Source organism: Lactuca virosa, chromosome 7 (assembly GCF_052849685.1).
Source record: "Lactuca virosa cultivar CGN04683 chromosome 7, Lactuca_virosa_CGN04683_v6, whole genome shotgun sequence".
Taxonomy (NCBI): Eukaryota; Viridiplantae; Streptophyta; class Magnoliopsida; order Asterales; family Asteraceae; genus Lactuca; species Lactuca virosa.
This window is the reverse complement of record NC_136432.1, coordinates 3,748,835-3,764,093: the sequence shown is the minus strand read 5'-3', so window position 1 is coordinate 3,764,093 and position 15,259 is coordinate 3,748,835. Positions and strand designations below refer to the sequence as shown.

The window sequence follows — 15,259 nt, the reverse complement described above, 5'->3', positions numbered from 1 at the left end:
CTCATGATTTTTGGTTGACGAATCATGTATCTTGAGCATGTGGACTTTATTTTCTATTGAAGACCACTTCGAGAGTTCCGGCACCGCAATTTGGGTATTTGGGTATATTTTCGGCACAACAGAGATATTTTTCATGCAGTGATTCTTCGTTCTATGCAGCCTTCAACAACTTTATCACCCAGCTTCTCATGGCCACAGAGTATCTCTTTTTACTCTATTTCTCATGTCTTATCGAGACCCTTCATACATCTAGGAAGAGCTCTCTTAGCTCTTGGTATCCGACACTCTCCATCCGATGATTTGTTGATTTTTGATATACGGACATTGGTTATCAAAAATAGGGAGAGAATATCATCCGGATTTGGTTATTATAATTGTTTGAGTTTGGATTTTTGAAGACTTCTGAAGACGATTATTTATTTAGTGATGCGATGTGACACTTATTTTTGGTCTTCACGGATCAAATTTTTGGCATTACTAGATGTTTACCGGCTCCAGATTATTTATTATTCGGACTCTACCACAGGTTGATTTTGTGTTTGCATCCGGTTCAGATTCTATGATTTCTCGAGTTTGGATTTGTGATATTTTGAAGACGAAGATTATCTTGGCGATGTGACGTGGCACTGATTTTTGATTCTTGGATCAAATTTTTGGCATTGTTGGACCATGTCTTTGGACTCACATTATTATTATCCGAACTTCATTTTATGGATGCTTCACATTTTTAGCAGGTTATTCTTTGCATGTTATGATTCGAGAACTCGAGATGTTTTTCAGACTTTTGAAGCCGAAGTGTTTCTTTTATTGGATCTTCTGCTTGCTCATGGTGATCTTCCGCTTCCGGTGATTATGATTGGTTTGAAGATTTGGATCTTATTTTCTCTGCTTCATTGGTGGTGCTTTGAAGCCAAAGACCTTCATTTTAGAGATTCATGGCCAGTTTCAGACTTCACGGACACTTCAGAGTTTGAGAGACATTTTAGCATTTCGCTCTCATTATGCTTCATTTTATTGCCATACTTGCTAATTGGATTACTGTATTATAGTCTTGTATCACTTATTGTATCTCTCATCATTTGTAAGCATTTAGGGAGAGATTGTTGGAGCATGTAAATGTTCTACAAATAATGAGTGATAGTTAGGTTATTTATTTCCCTTTATTGTATTGTTGGTGTATTTAATCTCTCCCTCTTATATAAAGGGAGAGGTGGTCACTTTTCTTGTAATCCTCATCTTATCAACTTCTTACTTTTTCAAATGTAATTCTAGAGAGTGAGATTTGGTGGGTTCTCCCCACCTAGGGAGTGTTTCTCTCTCCCACCATGTTCTTCATGTAATATTATTTATCTCTATTTCTTTCTCATCTTCTAAGAATTACTCATCAAATGTTTTTCATATTTTTATATCTTACACACGATTAATCTCAAGATATTTCTATTCCGCATCCATCGTTCGTTATAAATAACGGGTTCCTATCACATGAGTCCTTTGAAAATAGAGATTTTAGGTATTAGATAAACCCATGATTAGAGATTAATTAATGAATTTTAATCGCAAGTAATTCTAAGATGATAATATCTTTTATTCTTAAAGCAGAGATATATAGTTCATAGTTTACAGATATGTTGTACATTGGTTTGCATAAACGCATCTCCTAACTGGATGTTATAAAGGATTATTTCATGTGTGATTTGATATGTAAATTGTATGACTATATAGTCAATGTAGTTTGTTCCTTTTTCATGAATAAGGAAAAGAAATATTTGTGGTCCCCTCGGTGATTTGAGTTGATCTATGAAAAACCAGGCGTCTGGTCAGGACTAAATTGATGTGTTCAATTTTCTAGTCTAAAATTCGATCACAAATCGGGAAATCGGGAAACAAAGTAAATAAACATGAGGTTGATCATCTAATATGTGACTCAGTTCATAGGATATCTTGTAGAACAAAGGAATAGTTGATCACTTATCTTAGGTCCAACATTTTATCTGAATCAGAGTTTGGCAGTGGCTATGGAAAGCACTCTTTGCGGTTTAGTTCAAGGTTTATACTTGAAATTGTAGTTACAAACTTATCCAAGTGGGAGAATTTTGGATTAAGGTGTCTAAGCCAATAACTAAATTGGTATATTCTTAAATTAGAAGCAAAGTCCTTTTTGGGTTGCCCTAAAAACTAGTATTTGGATAGAATGACTTTTGGAGGAAGATGCTGAATTGCTAATTTATATATGATTAATAAATTAGAATAAATAGTTTAGTAATATATTATATGAATAATATATTAATAGGAAATCATAATAATTAATTTGGAATTAATCAGAAATTAATTGGAGTTAATTTTAGGATTAATTGAATTGATTAAAATTACAGGGACTGTTTGGCTATTTATTGAAAGTTGAAGCACGAAGACTCAAGAACCTCATGGGATGGGGGTGAATGAAATTTGGCTAGGAATAACCTAGAAATTTCGTTCATGAGGCTTAGGATTAGGAGATAAGGCAACTTGGTTATTATATTAATTAATCCGGGCCTTATCCCAAAAACCTTAGCTTTGGCCTCAAGTTTCCTTCAACTATATAAAACTTTCCCTAGCTCTCATTATTTCGTCCACTCCTTGCCTTCATAGAGCCGAAATTTTGATCTAATCCTCCTCTCTCTCCTCAAGTCTTTTTGCTACTAGGGTTTTGGGTACAAGCCGTTAGAGGCATCCATTCCTTTGGTGCCAGCTTTCCAAGTTCTTGAAGAAGGAATTTGCTTTGATTATTTTCGATAATAATCAAAGGGTATTTAACCCTAATTTGATGTGAATTTCGATATTATAGCCTCTCTCCTAGGGTTTCTTGATATTCATAGTTAGTTTTTATCAATAGAGAAAACATAGATCATTTGTAGGTTGCATGTGAACTTAAGGGTTTAAGTGTTTTTCAGCTCATATGTAATTTTTATAACCTGGAAAACTCATCACCACCTTGCCAAATACTATTTTGATTCTAGTAGTAAATAACTTTATACATACACCCAATCAGGCTGATTGGCCTATAATCAATAAGAGAGGTCGGATCTTTAACTTTAGGAGCAAGAGTGATGAATGTAGAATTACAACCACACCCCAAACTACAGGATTTGTGAAATTATTGAACAGATTTTATAACATCGTCAACAACACAACTCCAGTAGATTTTTAGGAATTTGAAAGTTTGTCGGGGGCCCGGGGCCTTGTATCCATTGCATGCCAAGATGGCTTTCTTCACCTTTTGAATAGTGAATGGAGCCTCTTATCCGATCGCATCCATCATGTCAGTAGATTTAATATGAGGATTTACAAGTTTCGGGGGCGAAAACCATTCCTCCTTGACTTTTTTTTGGAAGAATCGAAAAGCTTCTTCTTTGATGTCTTTTACTTTTGCAGTCCATTTATCATTAGTCCTGTGATTCTATTCATCATGTTATTATTATTTACGTATATGTGGATATTTTTGTGTTCTCGTCCTCGTCTACCACCCATTTTAATCGAGTCTTTTGTTTTAGATTCAGAGCTTCCATTTTTTCAATTTTAAGGATCTTTTGCATACAAATGCTCATGTTGGATAATTCATCAATGTAAGAGCACACGATTCAGCTGCCTATTCCAGTTTATGTATGGTTTCTTTAATGTCTGTTAACTCTTTTTTCTCCTTTATGTATTTTGTTCTTCTCCATTTCCTAATCTCCTCCTTGAGATGACGTAATTTGGCCGCAAGATAAGTATCTGCATTACCAAAGCCTTTAAATCCTTCCCACGCATGCTTGACAATTTGATCTAGACCATCTAACATCAACCGAGAGTTATAGAATTTGAGTTGGGGGGGGGGGGGGTCCAAAGTCACGAATATTAGAAGTTAAAGTGATTATATAGAGATCGGAAAGTTCACATGGATGAGTCATAATAGATACAGTAGGGAAGGAAACTAAAAAGTTTGCATATGCCAAGTATCGATCAAGCTTGCTAAGTTTAGCATCGACTCTGCTCATAAAAGGTGAATCTTTCTCCGCCCATATTAAAATCATGAACCTCGGCTAGATGAATAAAACGATTGAAGTCAGTTGCACTTATGGGGAAAAACTGAGACCTAAATCTCACTTATTTCCTCGTAACCACATTGAAGTCTCCAAAAAATAACCAGTTACCCCTTTTCCTTTGCTTGATTTGTATTAATTCAAGTTATAGCTCCTTTTTTCAGATGGAGTGTGAGGGCCATAAATGTTTGCAAATATAGTATTGCCATATATTCCTTTCCACGTACCTATTATTATTAGAAAGAATCTATTTGCAATCACTTCTGTCTTTTGGAAGTATCCGGTGTCCCAAATTAAAATTAATCCACCAGATCCTCCACTTGCATTAACCCTTTCGAAGTCATGGTCCTAGGAATCCCAACAATCACCAACATTGATCTTTGAGTAATCAAGTAGTTGTGTTTCTTGATGACCAACAAAATTTTCTTTATACTTCATTTTTAATCTTCTAGCCCAATTCACCTTCGAATCCACTCCAATACCTCTAATGTTTAAAGAGACGCCATTCATTGGCAATTGTTGGGGACACCTGTATCACCAGCGATCTTGGAAAGAATTGGGTTTTCAACATTAATCTGAAAACCAATTTCTGCAATTTGGGTAATTCCATTAGTGTTGGAGCTAGTGCAATTGTCATCGAGAGTACCTATCATGGTGTCTGGGTTCCTGTTGAGATCAAGTGGCGGGGTATCTCTCTTTTTGTTGGCATCAATAGCGTAATCAGTAGAGTAGACCTGGCAAACATGTCGTATTGTGTAAAGTTCGTGTCGTATCAAGACATTAAACAGGTTGAGAGGGCTTGACCCTAACCTAACCCGTTTGATTTTGTGTCGTGTCGTCTCAACCCGTTTATTTTCGTGTCGATTTCGTGTCTGGTTTCGGGTTAGGGTTTAAACCTTGTAAATATGTTATGTCATGTCAAGTTGAAACATTTTAAAAGGTTAGAAAGTAGGAGACAGAGAGGCGAAAAAGAAAAAGTGAAACACTGGAGTTGGGAGGTGGAATGACAAAATTCATAGTAAGTTTAGAAAGTAAAATAGAAAGAGTTAGAGTTAGGGAACAAATGGGATATGTGGCGAGGATGAGTAAATTAAAGTTACTTGAAAGTTTGAATTTTATTTTTAATTCTTGAGTTTGGTCTACTACAAGTCTATAATATATAATATATTTATAAAAATATGAAATTTATAACAATAATATATAATTAAATGGGTTATATTCGATTTATCTTCGAGTTGAAAGTCTTGACCCTAACTCTATCCGTTTAATTATTGTGTCGTGTCGCGTCAACCCGTTTACATAAACGTGTCAAAATCTCTTACTCAAACCTGTTAATTACGTGTCAAATCGTGGTGTCGTGTCAGGTTTTGCCAGGTCTACGGTAGATAGCGAGGAAGATCAATTTGGGGCTCCATGGGGTTTACTACAAACGTAGTGACGGTTCCACTATGGTGTCCATAGTGGCACCGACAACCCCTGCTTTTTTCAGATATAGTTTAAAAAATTTCAAATTTTTCGTTTTTTTTATTATTGTGACACTACGTAAAAGAAAAAATGTGCTACCGGCAACACCTACTACGAAATCTTGCATCCGTCCCTGTACAAACGCGAATAGTGCAGATGTTGACTGTGAACATTTTATATTTCTTTTTCTTTTTTTAATCCTTGGGCCATCTATGTTTGCATGTATACATGAGTTTCCTCCCTCTTTGTGGACCGCATTAATACCCCGTGGGGAAGGGGTACTGATTTGTAACAATTTATTAAACTATACATAAATGTGACTTTTGAATTATTTTCAAGTACCAACCATTTCTTATGTTTTCTTGGACTCGTCAATTAGCAATGTATCGATGTCACCTTCGATAGTTATTTTGTACTTCAGAAATTAAATCCCACATCTAATTTAATTTCGATGATTAGTAGAGATACACATTTTAAGTGACACAAAAAACAATTTAACAAGTATTAAATCCCAACCGATATGATTTAATCAATAATCAAACTTAATTTTTAACATCAAATGTTAACCAATGACTAATTTAGTTGCTTTTAAAACACAAAGATATACGAGTATATACTTTCATAATCAAAAGTCCTAACCAATTCTAATTCAACCGTTAATCAAATTGACCCTAAAACGAACTAATGAGCCCCTAAACACCTTCTATTAATTGCAACAGTAACAACCAACCACCCCATCACAAAAAAAATATTTACCTCTCTTCCATGGCATTGACTTGGTGCAACCATGTGTGACCTAAATTTTAAAGTCGATGGCCATATGCGTCTTTCCCTCACCCATCATTTCGGGACACAGGCTCATTAGTTCGGGCCTCTTTGAGCGATCTAGGTAACTATGGCTAAAGCACGCCTGTGCTTTAGCCACTTGTACATTCGCAGATGGTATTGCAAAATCGCAGATGGGGTAGCTCCATCTGCGATTTTAGTGGCTAAATTTGTAATATTGATTTTTTTTTGGCTATTTTCCACAAAGTAATTAGTGTATTAGGCTAAATTTGTAATTTTCTCTAATGATAATAATAATAATAGTAATAATAATAATAATAATAAATTGTTAAAAGAAAATAAAAATGAAAAATGAAGGTTAAGTAAAGCAAGGATGCCCAAACTGTAATATTGATAAACCATAGGATGCCTGTTTAGTGATCAAAACTAAAAATCTGAACAAAGCATAATTACCATTTCTATAATTTACTCTTTATTGGAAACTGATACACTATAGCAATATGATGTTTTCAGTCCCTTCAGTTATTTCTTTGAGTTCGAAAAGTGAATCGAAAGTCATATGCATGTGATAACATACAAAAGCAGGATATTTTATTGGAATATGATCGAGATACAACCGGTTAAATAAACATTAGTAACAAAATAACCTAAACATGTATTATTTAAGAGTACAACACAAAAATAAAAGGGTTATATATATAATATTAATTATCTATACAATAAAAGGATTAAGGGGCTGTTTGTTTGGCAGGAATGGAATGAAATTCAAGGGAAAAAGATTCCAATTCCCTTGAATTCCTGTGTTTGGTTCAGCTTTAAGGGAAGAAAAAAAAATCCTAAATGAAATAATTTTCCTTCAAACAAAGAAAGTTCATTCCTTCACCATCGTAATGGAATTAATTCCTTCCTAACATGGAAAGTACCATATTACAATTTTGCCCTCACTAAATATTACTATACGCTTCATCAGGTAAACCTAGACACCATCTCATTCTCGTTCAGCAGCAACCTCTCCATTGCGTCTTCTCCGCTTCGTCTTCTCCACTTCGTCACAGGGTCGTTCAACCAGCTTCATCGCAGCTTCATCGCAGGTAATTTTCTTTCTCTCTCTCTGTACCTCTCTCTCTCTCTCTCTCTCTCTCTCTCTCCCTCTCTCTTTCATCGCCCAGCTTCATCGCAGCTTCATCCAGAGCTGCTGTGACATCGCTGGAGGTTTTTTTCTTCATTCGCTATTGTGACCCCTATGATATCATGATATCAGAATCTGAAAAAAAAGTCCCTTTAATCGCATTTTATACATTCAGGATGCTTTTTGTTGTACAGAATCGAGTCTGTTTTGGCTTTGAAAGGATCTGAACCATACTTCCATACTTTCCAATGAGATTGTGAGAAGTGATCGAATTCTCACTTTGTTCTTGCTCTTGATCGTGATTGATTGGTTAATATGCATAATTGTATCATTTGATATAACAAAAAGCAGTCTGATGTTTACCCTTACCAGAAGTATCCCTTTTTTGTTAATCTTCAAAGTTTGTCATAATTTAAATACTGATTTAGGGAGTTCTTGATCATACACACTTATTTGTCTAATGCATTGTATCAAGTACGGTTGCTAATAACATTTTTTGGAATCGATAGAACAAAATTTTTGTTGTGGTTTCATTTTCTTATGTGAAAAATTCTGCTGTAGTTTCATTTTCTTATGTGAAAATAATCGATAGAACAAAAATTCTGCTGTGGTTGCATTGTATCAAGTTATGTTTTTTTGTTGTTTTGTTGTGGTTTCAATGGAATATGTATACTATTTTTCTGTTTTACAATTTATATAATGTATCTTTACATATAAATTAAAAAATTAAAAAATAAAATAAATTAAGCAAAATAGACAAAAAGGGCAATTCTGTCATTTTACATGGATTCCAATTTCAATTCCTGCGAACCAAACAAAATCTGGAAATAATTCCAATTCCATTTCCTGCCAACCAAACAGGATATGGAATTGGATTCAAATTCCTGACAGATTCCTTTTCCAATTCCAAATGCAATTCCTTCAGCAACATTCTGCGAACCAAACAGCCCCTTAGTATTGCCATAAAAAAGCTCCCATAGCGAATGCCCTCTTATGGTTCTCATCTCCTGCTATCGGGAGACCATAAGATTTGAGCAAGCAATCAAGCTTCCACTCAGGCATGGTCTCGTATTCTTTCCGTGTGTATCTTGGGTAGTGCAATGGCATTTCAAAATGCCCACATCGATCTTGCACTTGATTTCCATTAGGAATTGGGTGTACCATAGACTCGGTTCCCCCACTGATCATATTTGTGTTTTATAATATACTGTATTTAACAAGTAGTGTTGAGAAGCATCGGTATTTATAGGCTCAAAAAAAGGGAAAAAATGTGATGAGTTGTTAGGGTAGGTTGTAAAATAAATACGGAGAAACCAATAGATAGCGATGGGTAAGAGAATATTCGGTTTTATTGTCTTTGGCTTTGTAAAGTTAACAAGAAGCATTAATTAATTATATGTGTTTAAACTTTAAACAAAACAATAATAAATAAAAGTTAACATGCCATTTTTTAGAAGACATTGTTGAAAAAAGTTGCATCAAGTACGGTATATAAAATAAACTTATATATTTTATATAATCTATAAAAGATAAATCCGAACACAAGTATAAAACCTACTTTTTATTGGCAAACATAATATATAAGTTCGTTTGTATGTATGTATGTGTTAATGTGTGTATATGTATGCATGTTAAGTTTAAGTATCAAATATTATTACTTCTTTTAAAAAAGGATATCGAACGAACATGGGTTTCCACGTAAAAAAATGATGATATATTAATTAAAACAGTGATATAAATCTATGTAAAATAATCCATATCAACTTAGTTCATATGTAAAGGGCGTTTGGGATTTTGTTTTAGTGTTTGGATAGATTAAAATTAAAATGTTTATTGAATAAAATGATGAGTTTTTTATAAGTCAGTGGATTATTACTTATTTAAAATAGCTTGTGACTTATTTAAACTAATTTACCATATTAACCGTATTGTAATATTATATATATATATATATATATATATATATATATATATATATAATCCTTATTGATCATTTTACATCTATAAGCAGAAATTGTCAAAAATCAAAATACAACTTATCAACTTATTGCGTTTTCATACCAGATAAGTTAATCTAAACATTTTTTTGTAAAATTTCGATTTGACAACGGAAAAACTAATAAGCATTGTTAAGTGTAAATACATATTTTGAAGAAATGCAAAATATAGGTTTGAGGTTCCTGTTTTTCATTGCTTTGTTATGCCCTCATCTTATATCCAAAGTTTGTCCGTTTAGTTGATACTGTTGTTTTGTCATATTGTTTCATTGTGCATGCATATCCGAGTTTGACACTAATCCAAAGGGTTAATAGAGATCATGCAACAAAAATGATAATGACAAATGTGTATTACAATTTTGTGAATGACATCTGATATGTACTAAGATTGTATTTGGCACTCTAGCTCATAAGCTATATTAAATAGTTTATTAAAAATTTATCTTATAAGCTAGTTTATTCCCACAGCATTCGAAAAGTTGCATATTTACCTGATAGGAGAAGTTTGAGTTCAGTTTGTAAGCAGGTAGAAGCATAAATGGCGATTGATGGGAGTTTTGGTGTTGAATATGAGCTGCAAAGGTTTCTTCTTCGGTGTCCCAAGCTTGCGGCTGCTCCCCAATTAGATAACTTAGTCGAGAAGGTATTGAAGAGTTCATCTTTTCTCCAAGGACCTTTTTTTTTTCACATGTTGCTCTTCTCTCGCATCTGATTTTGGGTTTGTTTCGTATATGCTATCTACAGGGGAAAATTTTGACAGAGAAAGAGTTGATTGATGGAGTAGCTGAGTTACTTTTACATCCTCGATATACAATTCCATTATTGGGATGCTTTCGTCCAATAGCACGAAAGATTGTCGACCGGGTTGTTGCTTTACTACATTTGGTGCCCGATTTGACATCAAATTCCAATGATTCAATGATTGAGTTCGATGATGGAAGATTATTTAAGGATACTGAAAGTTCAGATTATGAACAGGATATTTCTGTTATTAATTTATATGTCAAATATGGGAGAGGTCAGGGACTTCACGAGCTTTCCTGTTTGGCATTTTCACGAACACTTGATATGCTACCTTATCTTACTGGGTAAGTTCACTTTGTACACTCTCCCTTCTCTCTCAACTATGCTCCACAGTAACTTACCCTGATTACTTTATGCAGGTCTGTAAGGGATTACTTTAAGTTTGCACCTCCTCCATTTAAAAGGATGATGGAAAAGGAATCAATGGCCCAATCATTAGTGCAGGTACTATTTCTAAAACGTATTCTGTTCTATGTCCTTTGAGATTATGTCACTCATGGGTCTATACTGGTAAACCCTGTTATGGCAATTGAGTAATTTTGCTTCTGATTTTATCAGCCAGGAACACATCTATTAGATGCTGTGCGAGTATCATATCGTCTCCTTTTAGCAGAGCCTGAAGTTTTTGCTAAGCTATGGGATTGGTCATGTTATATGGACCTTGTACATGAGATCACTAGTCTTAACAATGGAGAAAATACAGAGATTTTGATGGACATAAGATGGTGTGCAGTGCAAACATTAACAATGGTTTTGAAGATGAGTGACAAGTTTATTAGAAAAAGTAAGACGCGTGACTTGGCAACTTCAGATTTTGGGTTCGATGATGAAAAAGCATATGGGTGTTTATTAAGGTTAGTTTTTTCATCAGTGACAGAGTGAATCTATTTCTGATTTGTTCACTTCTTATATTATTTATGTTTATTTGTTTATAGGTGGAAGGAATTTCTTCAGGACGTGTCATTAGAGAAGGCTGGTTGGTATCTTGAACCATTTAGGGAAAACACAAGTGTAGGGCAACCAAATTGGAGCAATATGGAGGCAAAATGGTGAAGCGTTATTAATCTAATTATTTTATATGCAACATATCTTGTTGATGTCCTCTCTTGTTCATTCCTTTTATACTATTTGAAGTTATTTTGTTATATGCTATTAGGGATACACTTAAAACTGGAAGTCCTTTTGTTTTAACATCTGCTGTGAAGAAAAGTTTTGAGATGGTATTGTTGGCAGTGAGTCAGAGGTGGCCTGTTCTTCTTTATGGTCCAGCTGGCGCAGGCAAAACTGCTCTCATTAGCAGGTTAGCCCAGGGGCATGGGAGTCAAGGTATGTTATTTTTGTTTATAGTATTTGAAATTTGAAATTCTTTCACAGCTTTAAATATTTCCTTTTTATATCTGATCTTTTCTCCCTTTTAGTTCTTTCTATTCACATGGATGAGCAAATTGATGGAAAAACACTAATCGGGAGTTATGTATGTGCTGAACAACCTGGTGAATTTAGGTGGCAGCCTGGTTCCCTTACTCAGGTTAGTTACTTCATTTTGTTTTGTTTATTTTGTAATTATTAGTTAGCTGTAACTCTAATATGGATGCTTTTTTTGCTACTTATAGGCTATCATTAATGGACTTTGGGTTGTTTTCGAGGACATTGATAAAGCTCCTGCAGATGTACAATCCATCTTGTTACCTTTGCTAGAGGGTGCTACTTCATTCTTAACAGGCCATGGGGAGGTTTGTTGTAGTTAAATTCTTAAAATAGACAATAATAAGTATAACAGGCCGGATCTTACCGCCTTAGAATTAACGTTCGGCCCATCATCGTGATTTGAATTGTTTAAGCAAAAATTATATTATATATAAATATATTTTGGAATAATTAAAAAAAAAGACAAAACTGCAAACGGTCTTGTGTATGAATTTTTTTCGGGTTTTAGTCCAAACTCCGACTTTTTTGAATTGGTGGTTCAGCTAGTTTCATTGCAGGATTGGTCTTTGTTAAATTAAATAAAGAAGGGACCACCTCTCTCTCTCTCTCTCTCTCTCTCTCTCTCTCTCTCTCTCTCTCTCTCTCTCTCTCTCTCTCTCTCTCTCTCTCTCTATAGATTGAAAATGGTCATTGTTCATGTATGAAATTCAGACAACTACTTCATAAAAAGTAGGGGTGAGCGCGGTGCGGTTCGGTTCGGTGCGGTTATTAGCTAAAACCTCACCACTAACCGCAAATGCAGTTAATCCATCTTCAAAACCGCATGGTGCGGTTATTTTTGCGGTGCAGTTAGGCGGTTATTTTTGCGGTGCGGTTTTGTTTTTTCTGTGTTGCGGTTGATGAACTCTTCAATACCTTCTTGACTAAGTTATCTAATTGGGGAGCAGCTGCAAGCTTGGGACACCAAAGAAGAAACCTTTGCAGCTCATATTCAACACAAAAACTCCCATCAATCGCCATTTACACTTCTACCTGCTTACAAATTGAACTCGAACTTCTCCTATGAGGTAAATATGCAACTTCTCGATGGCTGTGGGAATCAAAAGAGCATAAAAAGTGGACACATACTAACAAACAAATTATTGAGTGACGACCGCCATTACACGCTCTAATGAAAAAAAATACGTTTGTTAAAAGGGAAGACTAACCTGAGTCGGAGAGAAGGTAATTAATTGAAGACGAAATATGATTGTAAAGGTTGTTTTCAGGTGAAGAAATGTATTGTTGTAGGAGTGACTTGTGTTCTTGCTGCCAGGGCAAAGGGTTTAGGGTTTAAGAGTAGAATAACATTAAATACATTTCTGTGCGTACGCTAGAGACGAGGGATAAATGTCTAACAGGCCGGATCTTACCGCCTTAGAATTAACGTTCGGCCCATCATCGTGATTTGAATTGTTTAAGCAAAAATTAAATTATATATAAATATATTTCGGAATAATTAAAAAAAAAAAAGACAAAACTGCAAATGGTCTTGTGTATGAATTTTTTTCGGGTTTTAATCCAAACTCCGACTTTTCTGAATTGATGGTTCAACTAGTTTCATTGCAGGATTGGTCTTTGTTAAATTAAATAAAGAAGGGACCACCTCTCTCTCTCTCTCTCTCTCTCTAGATTGAAAATGGTCATTGTTCATGTATGAAATTCAGAAAAAGTAGGGGTGAGCGCGGTGCGGTTCGGTGCGGTTATTAGCTAAAACCTCACCACTAACCGCAAATGCGGTTAATCCATCTTCAAAACCGCATGGTGCGGTTATTTTTGCGGTGCAGTTAGGCGGTTATTTTTGCGGTGCGGTTTTGTTTTTTCTGTGTTGCGGTTATTAACCGCATGGATTTGGTGCGGTTATTTTGTGTGGTTAAAAACCACAGTTTACAGCTAAAATAGTTTTAAGAGTTTCAACATATTACTTGTAATAATAAAAAAACCATAAGGTATGAAACAATTAACTTAAATCACAAACAACTAATATCTTAAAAACGTCAAATCAATAGTATTAACAATAAATATCTTAAAAATGTCTAATTTTATCATTTTTCAAAGTTAAATATAAGAAAAAACCAATACTTTTGTCTTTAGTATTTTATCCATCTTTCATTCATGACACTTGTCTTATTTTGAATATTTAATAAATTAATAATTGATAAAAAATTATATATAATATATGCGGTGCGGTAAGGTTTTTTTGCGGCTTTTGAAAACTAATAACCGCACCGCACCGCAAATTTGCGGTTTTTGAAAAACAGAAAACCTTACCATCGGTTTTTATTGCGGTTGTTGTTTTGCGGTTGCGGTTTATACGGTTTTTGCGGTTAATTTTAGTTGCGGTGCGGTTTTTGCTCACCCCTAATAAAAAGCTTGTACCAAATAAAGCACTCGTGAATCTGATTACACAATGGGATAGCAAAATTTGGGTTAAAATAACTGGATTGAAGCTGTGAAGGAACCGACATGCTAGAATCGGAGCTCCGGAGTGAAATTGTTGGAAGAGGTGGTGGCGATGGTGATTACTTGGAGGTTTGATCTGTTGGATCGAAGTGGATGGTTATTAGTGTCGTTGAACATCCTCTTGCAGAAGTGGACACATGTCAGTGGGATGTTTAGTTTTCAGGCAGATCCACATGACTTTTTCATAGATGCAACTCCTTTTTTTTGTCAGCAGCAAAACTGTTTTCGTTAGTTCATAAATTTAGGCTTCTAGATGATGCGAACTAACTTTTTTTACATCTCTTGGCTGGTCAGGATACCACTTTTATTCATTACCAATGTTTCGACACGATAGAAAGTTTTTCTATTAGCTCCTGGATTTCAGTTGGTGTCATGTCGCCTAACGATCCACCACTTGAAGCATTTATCAGTTGTCTTTTCATGGGTGTCAGACCTTCGCAGAAACACTGATACAGCTGATAATCATTGATTTCGTGTTGCGGGCAAGGAACAAGGAGCTTTTTGAAGTGCTCCCAGTATGGGTGTAAAGCCTCTTGTTTTCCTTGTTTGATAGAAAGGATCTCTCCTCAAAGGCTCGAAACTCGTGCTTCTGGAAAATATTTTTCTAAGAATTTCGCGAGCTCGTTCCAGGTGGTTAGGGAGTCGAATGGTAGATCCTAGAGCCACTTTTTTGACGAGCCTTGAACTGAAAATGGGAATGCCCTTAACTTGATCTGGTATTCAGTGATGGTATGCGGCTTCATTCCAGAACATACCACATGAAATTCCTTGAGGAATTTATGTGGGTCTTCATTTTCAAGGCCTTTAAATGTGAGAAGGAAGTGTATCAGCCCAGATTTCAGCACAAAATTTTGGGCTTCTAGAAAGGTGATGTAGGGAGGCTATTGAGTAACCTCTTACTCGACCGTCCCATACCCTCTTCTATAGGCTCCTCCCTCTCACTGGATGTAGCTAGGGGTGAGCATGGTTCGGTGTCGACCTAAAACAGAACATAAACCAAATCATATCAATTTTTGATTTCTAAAACTAAGCCCAATACCCAAATCAATGGATTTGGTTTCTTGAATTTTGGTTCGGTTTCAGGTTTGATC

The 15,259-nt window shown here is 35.1% G+C and overlaps 1 protein-coding gene across 3 annotated transcripts; it reads left to right on the top strand.

Annotated features, from left to right (window-relative positions):
• Nucleotides 1-7,289: 7,289 nt before the first annotated feature.
• LOC145123630 (midasin-like) lies at nt 7,290-12,126 on the top strand. Of its 3 annotated transcripts, none has more exons than XM_079058833.1 (9): nt 7,290-7,399; nt 9,950-10,077; nt 10,179-10,522; nt 10,598-10,682; nt 10,797-11,092; nt 11,174-11,287; nt 11,395-11,564; nt 11,657-11,766; nt 11,852-12,125. In XM_079058833.1, exons 2-9 carry the CDS (start codon nt 9,973-9,975, stop codon nt 11,984-11,986), a joined length of 1,359 nt encoding a protein of 452 aa, XP_078914959.1. In that variant the 5' UTR covers nt 7,290-7,399; nt 9,950-9,972; the 3' UTR covers nt 11,987-12,125. The 3 variants fall into 3 exon arrangements, with proteins under 3 accessions (XP_078914959.1, XP_078914961.1, XP_078914960.1); XM_079058835.1 differs by having other exon boundaries at nt 7,296-7,399; nt 9,961-10,077; nt 11,852-12,126; XM_079058834.1 differs by lacking the exon at nt 7,290-7,399 and having other exon boundaries at nt 9,856-10,077; nt 11,852-12,126.
• The last annotated feature ends 3,133 nt before the right edge of the window (nt 12,127-15,259 follow it).